Genomic DNA, 26,248 nt, shown 5'->3' on the forward strand with positions numbered 1-26,248 from the left:
TTCCCGCGGAGCAGGGAGCCCGATGCGGGGCTCGATCCCAAGACCCTGGGATCATGACCCGAGCCGAAGGCAGACACTTAACGACTGAGCCACCCAGGCGCCCCTCAATTGGAATTTTTTAATGAGATTCTTTCTGCTATTGCTCCTATCATTCCCTAGCCACCCCCCCATTACCTTTTCACACCCCCTCCCCCGCATTACTTCAGAAAGGAGCAAATTTGGAGCTGGCCTCATTCCAGAATTATGAAAAAGATACCAGGTACTTTGGAAGAGCAGAAACTCTTCACAACTCTTTAGGATTGGGAAGAGGTAACCAGAGGAAAGAAAACCTTTATACAGACAGCTACCTGATATACATGAAAACCTATACTGGGAACGTCTCTTCTAGGTCAGAAAGGTATTTTCCTCCTTACAGAAACTGCAAGGTTTGGATGTGACCTAGAGTCCCATCCTCGTCTACTTTTAGAAGGGGATCTGGATTTGAAACTAACTGAGAGCTCACACCAATCCACTAGCCAGAGACAGGGTGGCTGGGGTGCCCAAAGATGGGAGGAGCTCCTGTGCCCAGCCCCAGAGGCCTCAAGGGCTTAGAGGCCCACTCAGATTGCGCCCGAGAGCAAGAGAGAGGAACTGGGGTGAGCAAGCACTGTGGCTTTGTCTGTTTCCTGTTTCAGCAAGGTTGCTGTGCAAAAAGAAAGTACGAAGAAGGGAAATGCTAAGGGGGCCCAGGACCATGGATTGAGAGCTTGCACTTTACTCAGCTGCTGTCCTGCCCCATCTGAGACCAGAGCCAAGATCTGCCCAGGAGCTGGAATGCTTTCCTGAGCTGCTTGGTTTGGAGCCTGGGACCCAAGGTAACTGAGGAGGAGGATGCTTTTGTGTCCAGGTTAGGCACCTCCGACTCTGGGGTGGGGAAGATGATCTGTCATCCCAGCTTCTCTAGGCTCGAGGGGGAGACACAGAAGCAGGTGCATCAATTTAAGAGTGTTGGGGGTGGGGTAAGCAAGAAAGCATCCTGTGCTGCTTCCTGGAGGCACTAGCCACGGCCCAGGGGCGCAGCTTCGCTGGCTCCTCTGCTCCGTCCATTAGAGTACATTAGGAGTGAATCAGACGAGTTAGGGTCCCAGCTACCCAGTGATGGGCATGAATTAAATGACTTTTTACGGTTGCCTTCAAAGCAGGAGTCCCAAAAACAACAAGCTGCCTTTCCACAGCTTAGGTGCAGGCCCTTCTCCCCTCAGCTCACACTGGGAGCTCTGCATCGGATGGCCCGACCTCTGCGGGAAGCCATCTGCTGCACACAACAGGCAGGAAGCAGGAACCCACTTGGAAAGGCAGCAACAAACCACTGTCAGGTGGGGGCCACACCCTGACCTCTCCCTGTGACAGGACGCCCTGCGCCTGTATCACCTCCTCCCCAAGCTCCACATAGGCCCTGCCACTTTCTGCCAGATGCCAGAAAGCCTGGGCAGTGGTCCAGTGACCTCTCTTTGAACCACACAGGGACCAGTTCCCTATTCGTCTGCAGCCCATCCCTGTCAGTCAGCCATCCCACATGGCTTCTTGTGTTTAAGCAAATCAGACCGGTCAAGACATCCTTGAAAGCTGGATGGGACGCCACTCAGCTGTGTGCACCTAATCCTACGGGGGTGGGGTTGGGGGGTGGGGGTCTGGGAATGCTCCCTTCTGTAAGGAGCCTCTGTACTGCGAGTCCCTGCTTGGGTAACAGGTCCCAGGGTCTGCCCCTCAGGAAGCAGAGCGAGGCTGCCCCATGTGTCTGGGGTCTAGTGCCCTGGCGGCTGTGGCCTGGCAGGGTCTAAGGGGACCTTATCTCGGGCTCTGGCTCCTCCCGGCAGGAAGGTAGGAGGATTCTCCATAATCACAGGCTTTGCCTCCTCTACAAAGCCCTCAGATTCCCTGGAGCCAAACAGGGAGGGGACCCAGCGGCCCATGTTTTAATGGTGGGATGCAGACAGGCTGGACACCGATTCTTCACCCCACCTCTTCTTTGCCTTTCTGCTGGGCCTAATTGTGTCCAGATCACAGAGAAGTCCTTTATCATCATAGCCCACACCCAGAGGTCAGATGAACCAGAGCAGTAAATATGATTTCAACCCACATGTAATAAACAGCAGCCCCTTCAAAGAGAAGAGGGTGGAGGACAGAAGGATGAGGCATTCTTGATCCTGGGGGGCTAGTCTAGCTGGAGGCCTTGGTCTTACAGTGCCAAGTCTTTAAGAGCCAAGATAAGCAAGACGGGGGTAATAATCCTAGTTCAGTATTGTAAAAAGCTAACGTTTATTGTGTGGTATGTGCCAGACGCTTAATGGGCCTTTTTTTTTTTCTTTAATTCTCATAACCTACAGCACACAGCTGAGGTCCCATTTTGTAAATGAAAAAAACTAAGACCTAGAGATGTTTAATAGCTTGTCCGAAAGCACAGAGGTCATAGATGACAGAGCCGGGAGCCAGGGCTCTCTGCCTCCCCCATCAAGGCAGAAGAGCCAGGGGCTGTAGCTTAAGCTACTACAAGGGTAGATTCTAGACATGGAGCTCACCTGTACATAATCCTGAGTCTCCTCCATTCAGTCATTTATAATTCAATATGAATGGGCCTTTTAGATCCTGTTCTGTTTTTAAATAACAGAAGTGGCAGGTGGGAAATCAGGGAACCCTACAGAGTAGGAATGAGGAGAAAAGCCTAAAGAAAGGGGAAAGCTACCCAGGGATGAGATGAGAGAAAAGCATTTACAACTTCATAGTTCCGCCTGGGGTCTGCACTGCCCAAGACCAGAGTATGCCCCTCCACGCCTTGTGCGTCAGGCATTTGAGAGCATGCCTGGCTTGACCTTACAAGACCCCTCTCCTGGAGTGAGACAGCCCCACCCATGACTGACCCCAGGGAATGAGTGGTATGATCAGAGACAGAGTAAGAATCCTGCAGAGAATTCTGGGCTGAGCCAGATGGGCAGAAAATTTCCAAGGAAAGGACAGAGAGGCTGCTACCTGTTGAGTCTGTTTGGCCTATAAATAAACTCAAGGGGCCAGAGCTGCCAATTGCCTGCTGGTCAGTGAAGCTGAAATGCCCTCTCTGACCTATCCAGGAACTGGATTCCCCAGGTGGTGGGTAATGACATTGTAGAACAGAGAGGAGAAGCAGAAGCTGGAAGGGGGAGTCCCTCTTCCTTCATCATCCACTGGGCTTGACTCCAGTGATCAGTGGAAGCAGGGCCGAGAATTTCCAGTGCTCAGAATCTGGCTCAGCCAAGTCCAGCCCCAATTCAGCCAAGCTACCAGAGAGTTCTAGGAGAATAAACAAATTTGCAGAAGGTAGGTGAGGGAGAGTGGGAGAGAGAGGGGGGTGCACAGAGAAGGAAGAAGAGGTTAGAGTCGGGGGTTCTAAGAATAGCACGTAAGACCGTGTAAAGAGGCAGCAAGTATGGCTTGTACACCAAGCCTGGTTCCCTGGGGACTTGTGGTGACTGTTTTCATTTGTTTCATTTTTGTTTATAATAGCCTTATTGAGGTATCATTTGTGTGGTTGCTGGTTTTGATGGCACAATCTCTGTGCTAAGGAGAACAGACCTGGCAGCATACTTAGCCCTAACAGGGAGGAGATTCTAAAGCATGGAACCTTCAGCTTGGAGAGTTATTGAGCTGGAAGCTCTGCAATGGGTTTCGGTCAACACTGGGCAGACGGCAGGTCCTCAGCCAATACTGGTTTGAGTTGATGTGCTCCTGAGGATGAGAGCCCAGTCCTGGGCCAGGAGTGGAAACCAATAGGCCAATGTCAGGATTCCATGACTAGAGGAGTTAGCGTGAGGTTTCCCTCCTAAACCATGCCCAGGACCAGACTCAGAAGCTAGTTACTAAGGACTAAGAAGACAGCAGTGTGTGATGGTCACGGGACTGGCCCCAATTTGGGAGGTCTGGTTATCCTTCCAGGCCTTGAGAAGAATCACTCACCTATCTTAGCATCAACTTGGGCCAAGAGAGCAGTAAAGATGCTGGCTTTCCTTTTAGATTGGAGAACAGGGAGCCAATTTACCTGGTTCTCTAGAAGTCTCCGGAAAATGAACACATCCTTATCTGCCATCCAAAAGGCTATATGGTCATGATGATTTTCATCAATTATTTCTCAGGTTCCCCTGACTTAGAGGCAGGGTGAGGTCAAGGAAAGTCAAGGAAGAAGCGGTAGCCAAAGAGATCTTTCCACTTTGCAGAGGGGGAAACATAGGCCAGAGGAAAGCAAAAGTTAGTATAGACCCTGGACCCAGGAGTCCTGACTCCCAGTTCAACACCATCACCTCATCAGTTTTCAACCCACATGTATGGGACAGTGTGCTATTTCTGCCCCCTGGTCCAGGGAGACAGTCATTTTTCTGCCCATCTCCTGACCCCTCCCCTTCTCCTCCCTCCTGGCATTTGGCAGACCCAGGCAGCTATTCCAGGAACTGGAAGCCAAGCACAACAGGTGCTCAGGAGGTCATCATGATCGGCCCAGACCCCAGGCCTTCCGCTGGCTTGGCCCGGTGGGCTGAGAGCTATGAGGCCAAATGTGAGCGCCGGCAAGAGACCCGTGAGAGCCGCCGCTGCCGCCCCAATGTAACCACTTGCCGCCTGGTGGGGAAGGCACTGAGGATCCAGCAGAGAGAGCAGCTCCAGAGAGCACGGCAACAGGAGTTCTTCAGGAGGAGAAACTTGGAGGTGGAGGAGAAAGGCAAGGCCCAGAGCCCCAGGGCCAAGGAACAAGGTCCCTCTAGGAGGCCAGGCCAGCCACCTGACCTCAAGAAACCCTTGTCTTGGGCCCACAGGATCTCCTCCCCCCAACAGCAGGTGGGTCATGTCAGGGGACACACTGCTCTGGACAGGGGCAGAGGTACAATGGCACGTGAGTGGGCTCAGACTCACTAAAAAGCAATTTAAATTAAGTTCTTGCTTCCTTAGTAATATAGTCTCCTTCCTTAGCCACTCAAACTCATTCAGAGATTTTTGTTGTTTGGGTTTTTGTTTGTTTGTTTAGCTATTTTTTTTGTTTTGCACTTGCTTTTTAAGGAAGAAAAAAATTTTTTAAACAATTCCTTTGCTAATTCCTAGTTATCAGTTCAAATTTGGGCAGTCTATACATACACCATTCAACAAATATTTATGGAGTGCTTACTGTATGCCAGGTACACAGGCCCATCTTCTTGGTGCCCCCTCTCGGGAACACACACACACACAGACACACACACAGAAAAACACACAGACACACAGACACACACAGAGACACAGACACACACACAGACACACACACACAGACACACATACAGAGACACACACACACACAGACACACACAGACACACACACAGACACACACACACACACATAGACACAATCCTCTTCTCTTCTGTGAGGCTATTGTACCCACCTACCTTTTCTCTTTTATTTGGACCATTCCATTTGTACTAGATTCATTCAGCGAAGGTTTTATCTGGTCCAGTAAGCTTTTCCTGGCTTCTCTAGGCCACCTCTGCTCTCTGTGGTCCTAATGAGGTTATAAATCCTCTAAGATTGTGTAATAATACTTAGAGAACCCATCGTTCTGGCCTGGGAAGAAGCAGTGCTGGCATAAATTAGGGTGTGCTGAGATGATCTAAGCCAGCAAACCATCTCTGTCTTCCTATCCATGTTGTGAGCCTGTGGACAGTGGGGATGGGTCCACTGTATTCCCTAGAAGTACCTGGCCTGGTTCCATACCCAGCCTAGAAGTTCAATCTGGGCTTCTTAACTAGTGGATCTGTCATCCACAATAGAAGGTGCTGTTCAGAAAAACGATCCTTGAGCCCGATTGTGAAATAAAACCAACTGTGTACTTTCTATGGCAAGAAGGTTTCTGAATGCTTTTGGTTTAAAAAAAATTTTTTTTAAGGAGAAAAAGAACAAAAATGCATTTAACTAAAGAACTTCATCTAAGCCTATCAGTTATTGAAGTTTTACTGAGATCAAGTCAGTCTGCATGATTGGCTACCACAGGCATTCCTTCGCCTTTTGGTGTTCTGTTACAACCGTAGAATTTTTGAGTATGTATGAAGAAAATATATTAAAAAAAGAGCGGACTAGATGGTGACAACTGCTACTACACCCCTCCCTACACAACCCTGCTCTACATGCTCGTCACACAAAACCTCAGCAGTATTCCAGCCATCACTGAGAGGAAGGAAGCCACCTCTCGGATATGGAAGGGACCTCAGAGACCATCCATGTCACACAGACTCATGACATGGACAGGAGACTGAGACCTCATAGAAAAGGCAGGGTCTGACCCCAGACGCCCTCACTCTCAGACCAGTCCTTTCTCCACAGCACCATGATGGCTGTGTGAGGGGCTGAAACCAAACAAGTTAGACCAGGGATTCTAGAGAAAGTCAGGAGAGACAAGCCCAGCTCCCCCTTTGCCTGGCCTGGGAAGGACCATTCCCACCAGCCAGGACGAGGGAGGGCAGGAGTTTTCAAGGTATGAATGGTACTTTGGTTTTCTGGACCAGAAATTTGATCACTGGTTCATCTCTCTGCAGTCAGCTGGAGAATCATGCTCTAAGAGGCTCTAGGCTTTCAGCATCCCCCACTTGCTTTCCAGGTGTCAGGGACCAGCTCTGAGGTCTTTCCAACCCAGCATCATCCTCCCTCAGGCACCCGGAGGGATCTGGCTGACCGCCCCTTCCAGGCCAGGGACCTTTCACCAAAGGACTCTCCCACCAAAAAGCCACCCCAACAGCACCGTGGTAAGAGCAGAGCCTCCCTCACTCACTGGGGCCTGCAGGCTCAGCTTGCTGGTAGTGGACAGTTCCTGTCTCTTCCCACTTCCTCTTCCATGGGTTCTGAATCCTCTTATCCTCTATCACTCAGGCACTCAGACAAAGGCAAAAACAGCCCAGCCAACAATTAAGAATGATGCCAGTCAGCAAACCAAGTGAGTACCTTCCATGTTCCTGCCCCCAGCTTCCTTACGTACCATCCATTCCTCTCTTCTAAGCTTTGCTTGAACCCTCACCCCATATGTGGAGAAGGAACACAGTGAACTTCCATGTCCACATTAACAGAGAAAGGAACACCTGACCCACCCTTCTGGCTTTTCAGAAGAGATCAGAGAAGGAAACGACCTACCATCTCCTGGTGTGCTTGTTTCTCTGATCCATTGTCATTTCTGTTTTTATTTCTTCTCTTCCCAGTTATGGAGTTGCAGTTCTAGATAAGGTAAGAAAATCCTGACTTTGAAGAGGTTGACTCAGATGGTACCTCAGCTCCTCCAAGCTCTGACATTCTGGAATTCCATGGTAAACACAGCTGAAATGGAGGGGCACCTTCTTCCTGGACGAGCACAGACACGGGGACCTGGAGGAACTCTGTCTGAGCCAAGGAAGAAAATTTACCGGACACAACCTAGTCCTGGCTATGGTTCTGTGTTCCAGGATTTCAGGGGACCCAGAGTCTTCTTGAATATCTTTTTTCTTTCTCTCTAGGAAATCATCCAGCTTTCGGAGTACCTCAAAGTAAGTAACATGTGAACTCTCCTCTCGGTTCCTTCCCCATCCACTCCCTCCTCCTCCAGGTTAATCGTACCTTCTTGCATTTTGCCCCCCAGGAGGCCCTACAAAGGGAGCTGGTTCTAAAACAGAAAATGGTGATTCTCCAAGACCTACTGTCCACTCTAATAAGGGCCTCTGACAGCTCTTGGAAGGTAAGGGAATGAAATCTTTGTTTGAACAAAGCTCGTGGGCTTCTATTCTTCTTTGCATACTATCCCAGCAAAAGAAGGGGTTTTCTCACTACTGAAGAGGTGAGGTAGGAGGTGCTAAGACCTAGACGTCAGACATGTCACAGTAAATATATGGGAAAACTCAGCTAAATCCAGAGTCATTAGCTGGGGTCATACTGCTCCACACCCAGGGAAGACCCAGAACCAAAACTGGCAAGAATTCCCATTTCTCAATTTGTTGGAAGAAAAGAAGGAAGATCCCAATACATTTGCTATTACTGACTGTGGTAAATGTCAACTTTTTTTTGTATGGGATTCACTCCACTATTAACTGGAAGCCATCATGCACCTACTATTCAGCTTTGACATCAATGTCAAAGTGAGAAAGGATTTTAGAGATCATGTAGTCTAAGTTTTCTTATTTCACCAATGAGGAAACTGAGTGTTAGAGAGGTCAAGTGACTTGCCCAAAGTCACATTGCTAGTTAGAGGCAGAACTGGAACTAAAATCCAGACCTCCTTATTTTAGTCCATTCATTCCACAAATATTCATAGATCATGTTCTTTGCATTGAGCCCTGGAAATCATGAGATTAATTAGTCAGGGTTCCTGCTTTTAGAGAGCTTGTGGTTTTGTCAGGGAGATCGATGCCTAAACAATGCAGAGATATGAGAAATGAAATAAGAGAAATGTTTTCAGGATATAATAGTACCGAAGAAGGAAGGAATGACTCAGAGAAGAGGAGAACCAGGGAAATATTTATAATTACATAATTATTTTCCAGACTAATATGGAAGCAGGAACTATATTCTAGGGTGGGGATATAGCACAGGCAAAGACCTAGAGGCGTGATATAGTCTAACATAATGGGTTTCCAACTTTTTAATCTCAACTGCTTCATCCTCTTAAAAAAGTTTATTGAAAACTCCAAAGAACTTTTTATATTTACCGCATTAGGATTTGCCATATTAGAAACGAAAACGGGAATCTTAAAATGTGTATAAATTTTAAAATAACAATAGTAAACCCATTACACGTGAACCTAAAATACATATTTTTATGAAAAATAAGTCTATTTTTCCAAAAAAATAGTGAGGGGTGTAGCACTCTTTTACACTATGGCAAATCTTTCTAAAGTCTGAACAGAAGACAGCTAGATTCTCATATTTCCATCCGTTGTAATACATTGTTTTGATTGAAGCATATGAAGGAAAATCCAGCCTCACACAGATACATAGCTGGGAAAGGAAAGGCCTCATAGAACTTGTAAAAGGGCCTCAGGGACTCCCAGGTGTCCTCGGACCCCACGGTGAAGCCCCCTAAACTATGCTATTCAGGCAGCTACTACCATTGGAGCAAAGAGCACCCCATACAAAGAGAACGCACAACCTCGCAGGCCTTCATGAACATCTAATCCCGCGGTATAGATGGCTTGTATTTAGACAGAGAGATGGGCTGGGAGGGTCTGGAACAAGACCAAGAAGTTTACGGTGATGTAGAAGAGACTTCCTCAGCTCAGTCTTCCTTCCTCACATGTCATTGTACTGGGATTCAGTGTCTATGTTCAGGGCTCCTGATTGTCAAGGAAGTTGTTTTCGTCAGCAGAGCAGGAGCCTGGGACAGACAGCTGTGCATGCCAAGTGGTTTCCGGTGCTGAACTAATTTGAGATCATCTCACTCATTTATTCAGCAGACATTTGATAAGTTTCAGCTATGTGTGGAGCCCCGTGCTACAGGGGCAAAAAGAAGTAGGGCTCTTGCTCTTGAGGAGCTCACATATCAACCAGGAAGAGAGAGACATGTAGTAAATAACCCGCATGCAGCGTGATAAAGCTGTAACAGTGGTTTCTAAAATGGGACGCAGAGGAAAGAGAAGGAAACAATTATTCTGCCTGAAGTGGAACGGAGTAGGCTCCAAAGAAGAGGGACCACTTGAGCTGGGTCGGGAAGGATAAGTCGTTTACCAGTTACAGCGGTAGGAATGATGAGGGGGAAGAAAAAACAGAAAGGAAAGGGTGTTTAAGGTAAAGGAATCAGAATGATTACAGGCCTCTGTGTCACGAACAATTGGGTGTAGCAGAGTTTGGCTGAAATGAAGTGATTGTGGCAGAGGAGTTCCAAAAGTAAGACCAGGAAGGGTCTCTGGAATTATGAAGCTTAAACTTGTTCTATTGGATAGAGGATCTCAAACTTAAGTAACATAGAGACTCTTTCCTAAATGAAAGGCATATGTATCACAGATCCATGAGAATACATGCTATCCTCAGAAACACTGCTCCAGGCTATCAGCAGGGGAGCAATGGGAGGATACTGTATTTGAGTTTGAAGTCGTATACTTAGCAACGTTTGGCCCATCCTCCCAAGGAGCTCCGTCAATAGCGCTCTGGCAGCACGCACACTAAAACAGTTGCGGAAGTGAGTCGAAAATGAATGATCACATCTGTGTTTTGAAATTATCTCTGACAACAATGAGGACTGTGGCTTTGGGTGGGTGTGTAAGTGGCCTGCGGTAACATCCCAGGTAAGGCACACTCAGGGCTCAAGTCATGGCAAGCTTGGCGGGAACGGGAGACATTTCCAAGGTCACCTCTGAAGACAGTTTGACTCCGCAGTGCCCACGCGAGCGGAAGTCCCTCTGGCTGTGGTTTTCTCCCTCCCTTCTTCCCGCCCCTCCCTATACTCACCCTTCTTTTCTTCCTCCTCCCCACCAACCCCCCAGCTTCCTGTTTTTCACAAAAATAGTCAGATTTTTCAGTTAAGAGTTCTTGCTTCCCCCAAAACAAAATTATCCAACCCTCCACCCCTGCCATGGAAGCCTCAACTTCAATGGAAGGACAGCCCCAGACTGTGGTATTGGGAAAACTAATTGGAAGAATGTGACCAAAATAGGGACTGACATTCAGCCCAGTTCAGGCCTTTATTTTTTCCATTTGGCCCCTGTGATTCGAATCTCTAACTTCACATGCAGGGAAGCTCACCACAAACTCTGTGAGAACCCCAAGAATGAGCTCCCTCCATTGCCTCCACCTCAAAGCTGACTCTGGGCCTAATGGAGGGGATGGCGCCTGGGGCACTGTTGAAACTCCAGGGCTGGGTCCAACCTTCAGAGCAGAAACAAGTTGGGCAGTAGTGAAAGCAAGCTGTCAGTGTTGGGCAATACAAAACAGGAGCAGAGCACACTTGGGTTTTAAGTTCTGCAAAGTGGAAACGAGATCTTGAGATGACAGCACAGCGAGGGATTGGCTGCGAGCCCTAAGCAACCTCTGCTAGAACAGAGATGAGCTGTGGGCTGGCGCTTATGGGGTGAGGTGATAGTGTTTCTGGAGAACAGATCAGAGGCTGGGGAAAGCCAAGCAGAAGCCGGAGCTGAAGCCCTCAGACCAGCACCAGGTGTGTATGGCCTCCATCTTGCTCCCTTTTCCAACCGGGGGTACTGTGCTCTCTGAGCCCTGGGCTCCCGGGGGTCAAATGCCAAAAAAAAGGTCCACAGTAGGCTTGTAAAGAGTGCTTCTTCCCACATACTGTACCACTGGGCTTAATGGGGGCTGGGGCTCAGACCAGGAAACTACATGCCCCATTTGCAACAATTTGGCTACAATTTTCTTCCCTGCCTCAGGGAGTCTGGGAAGGTGGAGCTGTGGACAAGAGATTTTTTTCAAGCCCCAGACTTGGGTGGTCCTTCATCCCCACTGAAGGGGCTCTCCTGAACTGTCTTCTATTGCCTCATGAATGGAAAAGTAATCTGGGGTACAGCTAAAATACAAAAACACTTGAGAGAGGCAAAATATTGGATTAAAACCACAATAAGGAAGGAGAAAGGAGCTACCCAAAAAGGGTAGGAGACAGGGGAAAAATGTAAGGATATTGCTTTGGGCTTGTCTGTTTTCTTCTCAAACTACAGCAAGATAAACCTTAAACTCAGTGGGTTTGATTACATTCTGCCATAGCAAGAGTTTAGGCACAAGGAAAATGCAGAGATCTGAACCAGGAAATGGGGGTGCAGAAGGAGTTGATTTCAGGACCCATGGATTAATAGTGAATAGGCCACTCAGGGGAATGCAGCTCTTTTACCAGTTAGTCCAAAACCCAGAACAATGAAAGTCTTTGTCCATCTCTTTTATCTGTCCCAAAGCCCTGGGGCTACTGGAGATGCCAAATCCTGGACTCTCAGCTCTCACACGAGACATTATGAAAAACATTAATAGCAGGAGGCACTTTGAAAAATTATTTTTGGCAAAGCTTTTTGCTTTTGCAAAGCCCAGCTGAGTAATACAGGAAGCAGAAAGGGTGGGGGTGCCCCCTGGCTCCCAGGGTTAGAAGAATCAGCCACACAAGATCAAAACAGGAGCTGTGAGATACCACTTCCTGCCTCCCCCAGGTGCCCTGAAACTCATTGAAGGGGACAGACCTCAAGACAGAGTTCCCTCCTCTGCACCCAGGCCATTGTAGACCAGAAACATTATGAGGGTTCCAAACACCCAAGCCACCTGACTGAAAGGGGATATGGCATCTCAGGCTTGGAGAGAAATGTAATATGTAAACCTCACAAGTGTCTCAAAGGGCCTGGTTGGAAAAAGCCAGAGAAAGGATATGAAAATCAGTTCTTGCTAGAGACCCACAGCCTTTCCTCTGGGAAACCGGCTCTCATTGATGGCACTCTCCCCTCTCCCCAACGCCCTCACATACACAACCTTAAGTCAGACTCAGGACTGGAAGAACAAAACCCTGCCCTGGGAAAAAGGGAGACCACTACAGGTGGAGGAAAGAACAAAGCAGCAAGAAGGTCGTTAGCTACTCAGCTGAAAGACTGAAAAACTGAGAAACAGATAAGGCTCTTCCAGCCTGCCTTTCTCCACCCTCACTCTTGAGATTACCGTCTCTCTTGGAATGTCCAAAATGGCATTAAACCGACCCTGCTTATGAATACATAGAATGTGGCTTTCTGGGAAGCCCTTTTACCACCACCACCACTCCTCACACACACACACACATCCTGCCTTGCTATCTCTCCTCCATTTCCTGCTTTCTTAAAGAATTTCTCATCTTTTTTTTTTTAAAGATTATTTACTTATTTATTTGAGAGAGAGAGAGAGTATGCACGAAAGAGAGCACGAGCAGGGGAAGGGGGAGAGGCAGAGGGAGAAGCAGACTCCCCGCTGAGCAAGGAGCCCAAGGAGCAAGGAGCCCAATGCTGGGCTCGATCCCAGGACCCCGAGATCATGACATGAGCCGAATGGCAGGTACTCAACCAACTGAGCCACCCAGGCGCCCCACTCTCATCTTGAATCCAGTATGTGTGTGTGTGTGTTGAGGGAAGGTGGGGGAGGCAAGGAGGGGAAGAATTAGTTTGTTAGGGCTGCTATAACAAAATACCACAGTCTGGGTGGCTTAACCAAACAGAAATTTATTTTCTCACAATTCTGGAAGCTAGAAGTCTAAAATCAAGGTGTTGACAGGGTTGGTTTCTCCTGAGGCCTCTCTCCCTGGCTTACAGATGGCTGTCTTCTCCTTTGTCTTCACGTGGTGTTTTGTTCTCTTATGACACCAGTCACATCGGATTAGAGCCCACCCTAATGACCTCATTTTAACTTAATTATCTTTTTTTTTTTTAAGAGAGGGAAAGAGATGGGGCGCCTAGGTGGCTTAGTTGTTGGGTGTCTGCCTTCGGCTCAGGTCATGATCCCAGGGTCCTGGGATCGAGCCCCGCATCGGGATCCCTGCCCCGCGGGAGGCCTGCTTCTCCCTCTCCCACTCCCCCTGCTTGTGTTCCCTCTCTCGCTGTGTCTCTCTCTGTCAGATAAATAAATAAAATCTTTAAAAAAAGAAAAACAAGATTAAAAAAAAATAGAGAGGGAAAGAGAAAGAGCGGTGCCGGGGGCAGGGGAGAGAAAGAGAATCTCAAGCTGACTCCATGTTGAGCAGGGAGCCTGACACTGGGCTTGATTCCACAACCCTAAGATCATGACCTGAGCCAAAATCAAGAGCCGGACACTCAACAGACTGAGCCACTAGGTGCCCCTTAACTTAATTATCTCTTTAAAGACCTTATTTCCAAATACAGTCACATTCTGAGGTGCTGGGAGTTAGGATGTTAACATATAAACTTGAGGGGGAGAGGAATGGGGGGGACACAGTTCAGTCCATGACAGGGAAGGGAATGTGGAGACTCCTTTAGTCTTACTGGCCTATACTTTATAAGTAAAGGTCCATGTACAAAATTGAGAAGAGATGAGGAATATAGAAGTGCCTAGACAGACAAGGGAGAGAGGTAAGGAGGAAAGAAAAAGAGAGCTTAGAAGATTTCCTTCAAGTGAACTCCTACTATGATATCCTGAACCACTGGACAGAGAACCTTGAGGTACAGAGAGGACTTGGGGCCAGTCTGATTCTTCCTTCTCCTATTCCAGAGAAAGAGGAAAAGATCCTCTTCTACTCCTTTGTCATCTTTCCTCCTCCCTACCTCCTGAAAGAGTTCAGTTCCACAAACACTGCTTGAGCACAGACCATGTTCTAGGCAGTAAGCTGGAAAAACAGAAGAAAACTCTGCATGCTATATTTTGGCCCAAACTCATTAACTCATCCCATTTGCTCTAGGGCCAGCTTAACGAAGACAAATTGAAAGGCAAACTGAGATCTTTAGAAAACCAGCTGTACACCTGTACCCAGGTAAGCATTCTGGAAGACACTTCTAGCCCAGAAATCTAGAATTGAAGGAGAATGCCTGAACCTCGATCCTACTCTCTAGAAATGATACCTGATAGAGATGAACGCACCCATTCCTACTCACTTGGTTCTGGCTATGCCATTTTCACTTTGGTCCCCAACCCACCCTCTTCTCCCTTTTTCCTGGTGGTCTTCCCTTTGCACCCTGAGAAGGAACCCCAGCATCAAGGACTTTGCCAGCTCCAGGGGAATTTAAGGAATACCTGGAACTGTAGGGAGAGGCCCTAGGTAAAGATTCTCACCACCCAGATAGACCTTCATAGGTCCCAATCTTTGAACAGATAAATTGGATATTATAATAAAGTCCTACAAAATGATTTCCATTCTGTGGGCAACTTTAGTCTAGTAGCAATCTCTGGGAGCAAGTAAAAAAAGGCCATGACTCTTGGCTTTTCTATGGCCTTGTTATCCATCTTCAGTAAACTCTCGATTGGCTTGATCTTGAATTAAGATCAAGAGATAGAAAGAGATAGAAAGAAATCAGCCTTCACACTTGAAAAGTGATGGATTTCTGAAAGTGGTGAGATGTCAGATAAGAGAATGAGGTGAAGCATGTGGAGTTAGGGAGAGAAGATGGACCTGGCTACACAGTTGAGGTCTTATAGGGGAACAGAGTTTATATACAGATTTGCTTATCCACAACTTTTATTTTTTTAGTACAGCCTGTTTTAACTAAATAATGCCAACCATGCTCATAAAATACCAACATATAATCCAGAATGCCAGTCTATTTATTTTCAGTGGGGGGGTAAAGCTGGCCAGCATGAGTAAGTCTGCTAACTGGGGTATACCCATGTATGACCTCAGCCAGTAGCTCCTGGATCTGGCTTCTAATGAAAATTCCAAGAACATAAGACCCACTCACACTTAAATCCAAATTTTCAGATGATTCCAAAGCGAAATGGAAATAATTTCATATTGATCCTTAGATGTGCATTATCTGGACTACTGTTATTCAGTGGGATAACCCAGAGTTGACAGTAAAATCTGCCTGCTTTCTCCAGAATCAAAGGGCAAAAAGATGAAAGGGATAGGGGAGGAAAGACCCTAAGTGAACTTGCAAAGCTGTTCTTTTCTTAATTCCTGAAGCCAAGACAATTTCTTTAAAGCAAATGTATGAATTTAAAAACATTGGGAGTACTGGAGATTGCTCAGATCTCTGAAGATACAAAAATTAAAAAAAAAAAAATGCTCTTTACCCTGAAGGAGTTTACAATCCCATAAGGGACACAGATGAGTCAATAGAGTGGGAAGATAGAGACTTACAGAGGATACTATGTGAACACTAAGAAAAGCTACCTAATCCATAATGAGTTGGGGGATAGGGGTGACTGGTCAAGATTTATCAGAATTTATATGATCCTTGGACTGAACCTTGAGCATGAGTAGAAGTTAACCAGGTGAAAAGGGTAGGTGATGATGCTCTAGGCAGAAGCTATATGGACAAAGGCAAAGGCCAAAATGCACAGTGCTTAGGGGATCTGCAAACAGTTCAGCTTGGGTGGAAGTAGCATAGAATCAAAGTCTGAGCTTATAAGTAGGAGCCATGCCAAGGAATTTGGACCTGATCCTTAGTCACTGAGAGATTTAAACAGGGAGTGACATGATCAGATTTACATTTCAGAAAGTACCCTCTAGCTTCAAGGCTTGAAGATAGAGAAAATATTGCATTGACCCATATAATAGTATTACTGGAGTCTGAACTAAGGAGATAACAGGAAGTATGGAGAAGAGACAGATATGAGCTGTTAAAGAGGTTGATTTGACAACGCTCCATGAACAACTGATTAGGAGAAAGTGAGAGAAATCAAGGATGACTCCCTGGTCTCTGGCTTGGGAGACTGAGTGGGTGATGATGGATGATGCCGGTCACTGAGATAAAAAGCCCGGGTGAAAGGAACAGGTTGAGAAAGATGACTTGGCTTTGGAAATGTTGAATTTGAAGTGTCCTTGGAAGGCCTGGGGCATGCCCAATATGCCTAGAGCACTGTGTTAACCCCGCCTACCTCCCTCATCACCTGGGACCCTCTCCCTCCCCACCTTGAGCCTGGCAGAAGATCCACCAGATTACTGGTATCTCTGCTCTTGGGGCAAGGAGAAAACTCTTTTCCTTTCTGTATCCCAGCTCAGGGGTTGGGACACAGAAGCTCAATATGTGTTTGTTGAATTGCATCAAATTTACAGAAATACTCGCCTTGGGGAATGAAAAAGGTGTTATTGGAGATGGAAGACCAGAAAAACAGCTATGAGCAGAAGGCCAAGGAGTCACTGCAGAAAGTGCTGGAGGAGAAAATGAGCACGGAGCAGCAACTGCAGAGCACACAGGTGCTGGGAGGCTGCGTAATCCTTGGGGCTGGGACCCCAGGGTGGCTTTGGGCAGCATGGGAGCCAGCTGCACAACTCTCTGGAACCCCCAAGGCACCCTCCTCTTGTCTGACCACCCCCTCAGCGGTCCCTGGCTCTGGCCGAGCAGAAGTGTGAAGAGTGGAGGAGCCAGTACAAAGCTCTGAAGGAGGACTGGAGGAAACTGGGAACCCAGCATAGAGAGCTGGAGAGCCAACTCCATGTGCTTCAGTCCAAACTGCAGGTACCAGGCCCTGGGGTGGCGACACGGGGAGAGAAGGCAGGGCTTATGGGATGGGGACAGTGACAGCATGGAGGACAGAAACTGCCGCTGGGATTGGGGATTCCAAAGGCAGCCTGAGAGCATCTGGCTTTCAGTTCCTCACTTACTGCCCACTTTGTACCTAACTCACTGTTTGGGCCCTGAAATCTAATTGTGAGTTCAGCAGGGATGTCTCATGCAAATGAACTAAGTGTTCACCAAACGACACCATCCACATGCAAAGGGCTGGACTGGAATATTCATCAGCCTACTGTCATACTCCAACCCACTCTCTGCACCCCAACCCAGCAGAGCATTCAGCTCAGAAATGCCCACTACTGGCATGGAACAAGTATCACTAACTTAGAGGTTGAATATTGACTAACATCCTGCCAATGTGATTTTTAAGCAATTAATGTAGACCCTTGGCATTCTCAAGGTTTCCATCATTTCCAACTGGTGTTACCTTGTCAAAGCTAACTAATCTCCTAAGCCTCAGTTTCCCCATCTCCAAAAGGAGGCTAATAGTAGTACCTACATCATAGGATTGTTGTAGGATTGAGGTAATCCATTACAAAGCTCGTAGCACAATGCCTGGCACAGACAAGCCTCCCATACATATTAGCTATTTCTCTTCACAGATTTTACTTACTTGGTTTGAAATTTTGAGGACCCACATCAAAAATTTACCTCTATCATTTTCCTGAAGCAAGAACCTGAGTAGCCAAATTAATAGGCTAGCGCATGTGAGTCTTATCAAAGGAGTGAACCCAGCTGACCCGTACAATACAGCCACATGCTCTCATGAAGGCCTTTTTCTTTTGAACCTTAATTTTTTGAGAAAAAATGACCCTACCAAAGGAAAAAAAAAAAAAACTGACAGTGTTAGAACAAGAAGTAAAGACAATGTGAAGACACCTAAAAAAGTGATGGTTTGGTATTCTTTAATTTGGGCCTGACTCAAATGAGTCCCTTGTGAAATATCAAAAAGTCTAACGCACTAAATGTGAGGAATAGAACAGAGGGAAGAAACAAAAAATCCCAGTGTTTCAATTTCCCTAATACTCCTTCTAGCTCTAAAATTCTAGCCTTCCTCTTCCATGGGATCTGTTCCCAACCTCCGTCCCAGCCCTGACCTGCTTCTGTGTCGGGCCCCCCTCCTTATAGGGAGCAGACAGTAGAGACCTACAGATGAACCAGGCTCTGCGACTTCTGGAGAATGAGCACCAGGAACTGCAGGCCAAGATTGAACACCTGCAGGGAGACAGAGACCTGTACAGCTTGGATACCCAGCACCTACAAGGTACTCTTCTCCTCCTGGGAGGCCTCTGGCTGAGCAAGCTGAGAAAGGAAGCTGGGTGGAGGAGAAGGCCTCAGTCTTTGGTTGGTTTGTGATTTCATTTTACCTCGAGGGAAAGGCAGGGCTGCTTTAATCATCCAAGCCTGAAGAGGAATTGTGCTGCGCTAGCGGTTCTGGTAGTGTTGGCTTGCTTTTCCAGCCAGTCCCTCTGAGCCAGGTCACGGCTCCCACTTCAGTCACACGTGGCAAGGCTGCATTTCTAATCTGAAAGGGAAAGGTCAGTTGAAACAGAAGGCACAGGGAAGGTGTCCCATCACAGCCTCTGTGTCAGCCGAGATGACCAAATCATGGGCAAATACAACTCTTGATTCAACCTGATATTGAGGCCGATGACATCCCAGGTACTTGGGATCTGGTTTACCGCTCCAGATCAGGCACGAAGGGAAGAGAGAGGAACTTCCACTTGGCACACATCAGAGGCCATAGATGAGATAGCACCTACTACTAACTCCCCTTCTTGGGTGTTGGGTTCATTAAGTCTTAGGTTCGTCTATTTCAGCTTGCATTATTTCATTTTCAGATCAACTTAAGAGGTCAGAGGAAGAGAAACTCGCCCTAGTGGCCAAAGTACAGCAGCTGCAGAGTAAGCTCCCTTCTAGATTCTCAGAAGTAGCACAGCTGGCTCTTTGGTGTTCCCGGGGCTTATGCCCCTCAAAAGGCATCCAAAGGAGGAGTCTGGGGCCCGGTCTTTGATATCCTCTACCTCTGCATGTTTTCAGACCTTCTTGGAAAGTGAGGTCATTTACACAGCTCTTCACAAGTTAATATTAGCCCTTTTTTTTCTACTTCTTTCCTTCCATGCCAATGACAACCACCCAAATTTCCCCCAGAACTGCCATTTCCCCCAGGTTTTCATATTTTAAAAAACATTGGGCTTTCTAAGGCAGTTATTTTATATATTGACATTCGTTACATACATGAGTATGTCCTATAGACTTCTGTCTTTAGGAATGGTTCAGAAAATCAGCTCACACTACATATGCCTCAGTCCACTTCAAAACTACCTGTTGAGGCCAAGAGGAAAAGGGACTTTTCATTAAAAAGCAGGCAATTGCTTACTAGGAGAACCTGATTTGATTAATAGCTCTGCTGGGTGCCCACCACCTTAAACTCTGACACCTCAACAAGAGAAGTTTCATGCAATGAATATTAAGGGTAAGGCAGCCACCAGCAGACTATGAGCACCTATAGGGCAGGAGCTGAATGGGCAAGGAGTCACTTCAAAAATTGCTTCTATTTATTCCAAGTGCCAGGCACTTTAGATATACACACTGAGGATACAGTGCTGAACAGAACTGACACAGCTCCTTCCCTAATGAAGCTTACATTCTAAGTTAGCTCTACAATAAAGTATGGAGCTTCTATGAACAATTAAGTTATGTGTCAGATAGTAGTAACTGCCATGGAGAAAAATAAAGCAGGTTAAAGGGAAAACAGTTGCTATTTCATACAGGGTCATCTGGGGAAGTCGTTCTTCTAAGGTAACGGTTAAGCAGAGACTTAAAGGTAAAGACACGGTAGGAAGAGATACAAGGACCATGTAGTCATTAACAAAATACCACATACTGGGTGACTTAAAAAACAGAAATTTATTTTGTTCTGGAGGATACAAGTCCAAGGTCAAGGTGTGGGCAGGGCTGATTCCTTCTGAGGGTTCTGAAGACAGGATGTGTTCCAGGCCACTTTCCTTGGCTTGTAGATAGCTTTCTTCTCCCTATGTTTCCTCAGATGTCTTCTATCTAGCTCTGTGTTGAAATTTCCCCTTCTTATAAGGACACCAGTCATATGAGATTAGGGCCCACTCTAATGTTCTAAAATACTTGATTACCTCTGTAAAGAACCTATCTCCAAATAAGGTCACATTCTGAGGTACTAGGGGTTAGGACTTCCTATGAGTTTGGGGGGGAGGGACACAATTCAACCAGTAACAGATGGGAACATCTTAAATAATTAAGGTTTGAAGCAAAGTTCTGAAAAGACACTGTTTGCAGTAGATACACTAGTAAAGACAAGTTCCTTGTGTTTTCCCACAGGTCTGCTCCAGAATCAATCCTTACAGCTTCAAGAACAGGAGAAACTCTTAACAAAGAAAGGTCAGCAAATTTACGTCCACAAATTTTAAGCTAGTGGTCTTTCCTTGCCTGCCTAGAAGCAGGTGATGGACTATATGACCTCTTGGAGTCCCAGGCAGTTCTAAGAGTCTGTTAGGGCAGGGATCCAGGGGAGCGTTTTAAGGACTGATCATTGGCTTTGAGAAACTTTAACCAGTTAGCCTCCTATCCTGAGAAGTATATAAACTGTGAAAAGAATTTCTACTCTCTCTGAAAACCAATGTCTGTGTTGAACATTTCAATAAATTGATTTTGAACTCAGGATTTAATGTCAATTTTTACATTTGACTTTCCAAGTCACACCCAACTCCCCAAGTCCACACCATGTTGCATGCAACAGTCACCTCACTCTTAGCCCTCAAGAGTCTGCTGCCTTAGCTCCCTGAGAAAAATTCATCATGTATGGGGGTTAAAGGGGGAAGTTCCTCACTTATGCACTCCATGTGGTCTTTTGTTTTCTCATCACAATCACTATGTAAAAGATAAGGCAGGAATTATGATACCCACATTGAATGGGCAAGAAAATGAAAGTCTACGGTCATAAGAATTAAGGACACAGCTAAGACAACAATCCAGAATTTCTGACTCCTAGTTCAGTGCTCTCTTCACCAAGACTAAGACTGCCACGTGGCTCAGAAGCCACCTTTAACCACAGGAAGATGAATTCTAGGATAGGACGGCCATTCTCAAGACTGAAATGAGGCCTGAAGGGAGAAAGCGTTAGTTATATTGAAGCAACCAGCAAACCTACTAGAAATACCACAAAAGAAAATGAATTAGTTAAGTATTCTCTAGAACTATATGCCATTAAACAGGACTAGGGATACGAAGAAAAGTAAGATGCCAACCTTGCCTGCAAGTGGCTCGATTTCCAGCTCTGTGTCAAGACTGAGCAGGGTCCCAATGGGAGGAAGTGAGAGAATTCTACTCTATGCAGTCTCGTCAGGGACAGGTCCTCTCTTGTTCCCTCTCCTCCCTTCCCCTCCCTCCAGGGTTCTCTCAGTGATAGGGCCCTCCCTCAGAGGTATGGACCTCACCATCACTGAGAATCTGGCTGCTTTTTTAGATCAGGCTTTGCCTGTGTGGAGTCCAAAGCCCTCCCATAATGAAGTGGAACCTGAGGGTACAGGGAAGGAGAAAGAATGGGATTTCAGAGACCAGCTGCAAAAGAAGACTTTGCAGCTCCAGGCCAAGGAAAAGGAGGTGAGACGGTGACCCTCAAGATAGTGAGGGGATCGGGGTGCCTGGGTGGCTCAGTAGTTAAGCATCTGCCTTCAGCTCAGGTCATGTTCCTAGGGTCCTGGGATCGAGCCCTGCGTCGGGCTTCCTGCTCAGCGGGGAGCCTGTTTCTCCCTCTCCCACTCCCCCTGCTTGTGTTCCCTCTTTTGCTATGTCTCTGTCAAATAAATAAAATCTTTAAAAAAAAAAAAAAGATAGTGACGGGATCATCCCACAATGGTAGGGAAAACTGCTGGGAGGCAGCCAGAGAGCAAAGATTTCAAAGTTTAAATCGTGACTGGATGCCAGCAGGTATTCATCTGCCTTTATGTCTTTGCTTGTGGGATAATTTGTCAATCTTTTCCCTTCTTCATTTATACCAAGGTTTTATCAAATAGTTACCTTTTGTAAAGTCAACCTAAACTCAAACACATTTAATAAACATTATTAACCCCTCAAACTCTGTCCTAGAGTTATCTTAAAACTTTATATATATAGTGTCTTTTAAATAACAAAACTCTTTCCATCTACAGACTCGGAACCATACATATCCCCAGTATTCACATGCAACTCAACTATATCCTGGTGAAGATGCTTGTATTAAGATCACCCGTAGGTCTTTTGTGCTAGAAGAACTTCATTTTTTGGTGCCCCCATTTACAAAACTCTTGCACATTCATAATCACGTGAGACCACTGACATGTATAATATGTAGTATTATAATATGCATTATAATCAATCATTTAAATGAACACATTCCAGACAAACTAGGTAAGACAGTCAAAAGGCAAACTGAAACCCCTGAGAAAGGCTGGGAAGGGAGTATGGTGGTAAAAATTCCAAACGAATGAAGGGGTAACTCACACAGGGCCCTCGCCCTGACCTGCGCTCTGTCCCAGAAGGAAATGGTAGTGATGACATTGGTGGTATTCTCCCCCCAGTGCAGAGAACTGCATTCGGAGTTAGACAACCTCAGTGACGAGTATCTGTCCTGCCTGCGTAAGCTGCAGCACTGTCGAGAAGAGCTGAACCAGAGCCAACAGCCGCCTCCCAGAGTAAGAGGGTCAATTCTCCCGTATCGCCCTGGATGATGGTGGGACGGTTCCTCCTTTGGCCAAATCTTGCAGATAAAAGTTTATCAGCCTGTGCCAACATCTGGCCAGCCTGTTCCATTCAACTTGGTTTATATACTTGACGGTATAGCAAGTGTCAGCAAACACTGGCTTATGCATCCAAGCCTAATTTTCATGGAACTCTAGAGCCTAAAGGGAATTACTATTAGCTAAAGTATGAAGTGGTGTTCTTTTAGCCTATTATGAGCTAGTGGCAAGAGTGAGGAGAGCAAAAGTACTAAGGAATACGAATAGAGAATTATATAATTTTGCTGAGTTATTTTTCATCCTTGATTATTCTTATCAGTACTTAAGTATTTGGCCCTCGCTGGGTATGGTTCCCTAAGCCAGTAATCCTGGCTTAGGGGCCAGTGACGAGCAGTAAAGTGGTTTTATCCCAAAGGAAGTGACCAAGTGAGACAGTGATATAGAAAGCTTTTTCTCCTTTACTGACCCAAGTTTTTCCACTGGGCTAGGATGGGAAGAAGGAAGGTAATTTTTCCCTGTACCTTCTCCAAACAACCCATGGCCTCTTTCTCTCCCCCACCCCCTCCTCACAGAGGCAATGTGGCCGATGGCTCTCGATGCTGATGGTAGTGATTGCTATAGCACTGGCAGTGTTCCTGGCCAACAAGGACAGCCTGATGATCTGAATCACTTGTGACAGCTGCTTGGGTGAAAATCTGAAGCAAGAAACTCAATAAAAAACTCAGCAGATTGACATACTTTGAAGTGTGGGTTTTCCCACCTGAGATTTCTATTTTTTTAACCTACCGTAAAATAAACAAACTTCACCTAACAGTCTCTGTTCCTCAGAACTCTTAGTGTACCCCTGAATGACATGTCACATCACAAACATAAGACATTTGGGCATCCTGGTCTCCTCCCTAGTCCAATTCAGTTGGTGGTATACAAACATGCGGTAAAACCTACCTAGTCCTCTACTTTCTGGCAGACACTACCCACGAGGGCAAGTATATTTACAGCTACCACACAAGAGTATATACTTGTCCTCCACCACCCTTCTCCACAATCTCTTTTCTTCTACCTCCTCTCCAGTGAAAAATCAACAGATATCTCAGCAAAGAGGACTCCCTAGCATAGAAATGGCAAATACATACGACCAATGCCACCACCACTATTCCCATGCCCGCTGCGATGCAGACAACTGATAACAGCATTTTTCCCTAGTGTTCTCAAGATGCTCTGAATTGGTACTTGTGATGCCATCGCTGAGCTACAGCTGATCATTTACTGAGTACCTTCTACATGAGAGAAGAGTGAAAGTCAGAGAGCCACTGCTGGCAGCGTGACTATCTCAGAGGAGATGCTCAGGTCAGCAAAGTCATTCTGAGTCCTACATCGAGTTCTAAGGTCCTTCTCCCAAGTACTTAGAATCTCCCTCAGGGCTGGGAACAAGCTCTCTGGCACACTAAAGGAATAGAGCAAGACTGAGGGATGACCACACAGCCATGAGATCCGGGCAGTGAACACCCGGAGTGGGGTCAGGGCTAAGCAGTTGTCATCTCCCTGGTTCAGATGAAAGGTATACGGAACAGGATAGCCCAGGAGGATCCCAAACACAGTACAGAGATTCCAGTCTGAGGAACGAAGTCTGCTGCAGGAGACTGCCAGGGATAGGTCCCTCTGCAGCCCTTGCAAATGCGTGATGATCTCAGCCACTAGGGCCTTCAAATCCTGAAGCTGGTCCAGGGAGCAAATAGAAGGGTGAGGTTGGGAGCCAGAAACATCCACAAAGGCTATGGTACCAAGCAGCACCTGCTCCAAGTGCAGACATACGTGTTCAGGACTGACAATCAAGCTGTTTTCTCCAATCTCAAGGATGTGAAGTCCCTGGGTCAGGAAGCCCAGGCTCTGCAGTTCCTCCAGATAGCTCTGGAGCTCTGATGCCCCTGCACAACTGCAATCATAGAGCAGAGCTGGCTTCAGTCCCCGGGCCACAGCCAGCACCTCTCCAGCAAGGTGAAGGCAGACAGTTCGGGGTGGGCACCGTCTCTTTCCCATGCCCAGGGTCTGCTGAGCCGCTGCCACCAGCATCTGAGGACTCGGTGCTGACATGGGATCTGGAAGCAACAGCAAGCATGGCCTCCTGACCTAGCTACAGTTCCCTCCCCTGGGCCGCATCTCTGAGCTCCAGACACTTGAGGAAGGGCCTAAAAACAAAGCAGTAGCAGGGGATTATTAACACCAGTCAGTGACATACCAGGAAATCTGCCAACAGCCTTCCCCTAAGTTTTACAACATCTTCCAAAGATCTTATTGTCCCTCCCTCTGCTTTGAAATGCTAACCCAGATCAGACAGAGATGGGATTGACAATGCTGCCTGATTTCTATGGTTGACTTAGTCTCCATTAGTCCCAAATTCATGTGTCTTTCAGGCCTTATGGCTAGGTTTACATTCTCTCTGATTTCTTCTAAATTTTACCTGTTGTAAACTACTTTCTGGGGAAGAGTAGTGGCAGGGCCGTCTTTGGCAAAATTCTGGGCATTTTACCTAAAACTGCCCTTCTGAGGCAGAATTCTAGGTTCCAAACGCCCTCTTTCCACTGCCAACTTTCCCTTATCTTACCGCCAATAGCTGTAAGAATAGCGATCTGATTAATATATACTAGAATATGGACTCAGAACCACTGCACCCTGGGACGTAAAAGTAATTAATAAAATCTGTATAACTGCAGGAGGGCTGTATTTTACTTTTGCCGGCCCCGCCTTCTTCCCCTTCTGGCCGACATCTACGGACCTTCGGAAGATGGGCGCTCATTCCAATCCCCACACCCAGTGCTGAGCACATTATAGTGATTTTTTTCAATGAGTCAGAGGGCTCTCTCTCACACATACTTTCTGCTTCCACTTCCGCCGTAGGTTCGCGGGCTCAGAAGCGTCTTCCCGCTTCCTGTGGGTTGCCGAAAAAACGCCGAAGCCCGTACGCTCCGCCGCAACACTGGAAATCCTTTGCAACGCGCCGCGATCCAGGTGGGCGAAGCCGGCCTACTGCGCATGTCCAACATCGGCCCTCCCGCCGCTTTCCGTGACGTCATCCAGCCCGCTCGCGCGCCTCGCGTTAGGACCTCCCGCCAGGCTGTGCCGGAAGTGTGGGGGCCTGCGGCCCCGCCCCTTCCGGCCAGACGGAAGCCGGGATCTGGGAAAGTAATAGGCTGCGGCTACCCTCACGTAGCTTCCCGTCATGTTACTAAGTCGGGGAAGCCGGAGAAGGGGACACAGCGCAAAACTGTGCTTTGTTTGGGAAAATGCGCTTTCTTCTCCAAATGAAGCTTATCTCGAGGCAAGCGACATGTTTTGCAGAGTGTCCTCACCTGTGAGTGGCCTTACAAAGTTAGTTGTCTATTTACTTTGACCTG

General features: G+C 46.9%; 2 protein-coding genes across 4 annotated transcripts; one reads left to right on the forward strand and one right to left on the reverse strand.

Annotated features, from left to right (window-relative positions):
- Positions 1 to 607: 607 nt before the first annotated feature.
- Positions 608 to 23,669, forward strand: TRAF3IP3 (TRAF3 interacting protein 3). 2 transcript variants are annotated; one of them, XM_028125846.1, is made up of 16 exons: positions 608 to 854; positions 4,433 to 4,836; positions 6,621 to 6,765; positions 6,890 to 6,953; positions 7,213 to 7,237; positions 7,504 to 7,533; positions 7,626 to 7,721; positions 14,334 to 14,405; positions 16,647 to 16,787; positions 16,912 to 17,049; positions 18,235 to 18,370; positions 18,948 to 19,010; positions 20,461 to 20,520; positions 21,605 to 21,741; positions 22,698 to 22,811; positions 23,429 to 23,669. In XM_028125846.1, the coding sequence occupies exons 2-16, from the start codon at positions 4,492 to 4,494 to the stop codon at positions 23,519 to 23,521; spliced, it is 1,659 nt and encodes a 552-aa protein (XP_027981647.1). In that variant the 5' UTR covers positions 608 to 854; positions 4,433 to 4,491; the 3' UTR covers positions 23,522 to 23,669. The 2 variants fall into 2 exon arrangements, with proteins under 2 accessions (XP_027981647.1, XP_027981648.1); XM_028125847.1 differs by lacking the exon at positions 18,948 to 19,010.
- CUNH1orf74 (chromosome unknown C1orf74 homolog) lies at positions 19,994 to 25,927 on the reverse strand. Of its 2 annotated transcripts, XM_088016840.1 has the most exons (3): positions 25,724 to 25,927; positions 24,984 to 25,042; positions 19,994 to 24,789 (listed from the first exon to the last, which is right to left on the reverse strand). In XM_088016840.1, the coding sequence occupies exons 1-3, from the start codon at positions 25,925 to 25,927 to the stop codon at positions 24,156 to 24,158; spliced, it is 897 nt and encodes a 298-aa protein (XP_087872966.1). In that variant the 3' UTR covers positions 19,994 to 24,155. The 2 variants fall into 2 exon arrangements, with proteins under 2 accessions (XP_087872966.1, XP_027981650.1); XM_028125849.2 differs by lacking the exon at positions 25,724 to 25,927 and adding an exon at positions 25,630 to 25,721 and having other exon boundaries at positions 19,994 to 25,042.
- Positions 25,928 to 26,248: the final 321 nt, after the last annotated feature.

This window comes from Eumetopias jubatus, unplaced genomic scaffold, assembly GCF_037043125.1.
Source record: "Eumetopias jubatus isolate StellerSeaLion01/CBP00866 unplaced genomic scaffold, mEumJub1_p1.0 scaffold_12, whole genome shotgun sequence".
Lineage (NCBI taxonomy): Eukaryota > Metazoa > Chordata > Mammalia > Carnivora > Otariidae > Eumetopias > Eumetopias jubatus.

Coding starts and splice junctions, on each gene's coding strand:
- TRAF3IP3 (XM_028125846.1), top strand. CDS start 4,492: ATGATCGGCCCAGACCCCAGGCCTTCCGCTGGCTTGGCCCGGTGGGCT. Junction 7,238..7,503: donor GAGTTGCAGTTCTAGATAAG/GTAAGAAAATCC, acceptor CTTTCTCTCTAG/GAAATCATCCAGCTTTCGGA. Junction 18,371..18,947: donor GGATACCCAGCACCTACAAG/GTACTCTTCTCC, acceptor TTTCATTTTCAG/ATCAACTTAAGAGGTCAGAG.
- CUNH1orf74 (XM_088016840.1), bottom strand. CDS start 25,927: ATGACGTCACGGAAAGCGGCGGGAGGGCCGATGTTGGACATGCGCAGT. Junction 25,043..25,723: donor GAAGTGGAAGCAGAAAGTAT/GTGTGAGAGAGA, acceptor CTTTGTTTTTAG/GCCCTTCCTCAAGTGTCTGG. Junction 24,790..24,983: donor GGGGAGGGAACTGTAGCTAG/GTCAGGAGGCCA, acceptor CTATGATTGCAG/TTGTGCAGGGGCATCAGAGC.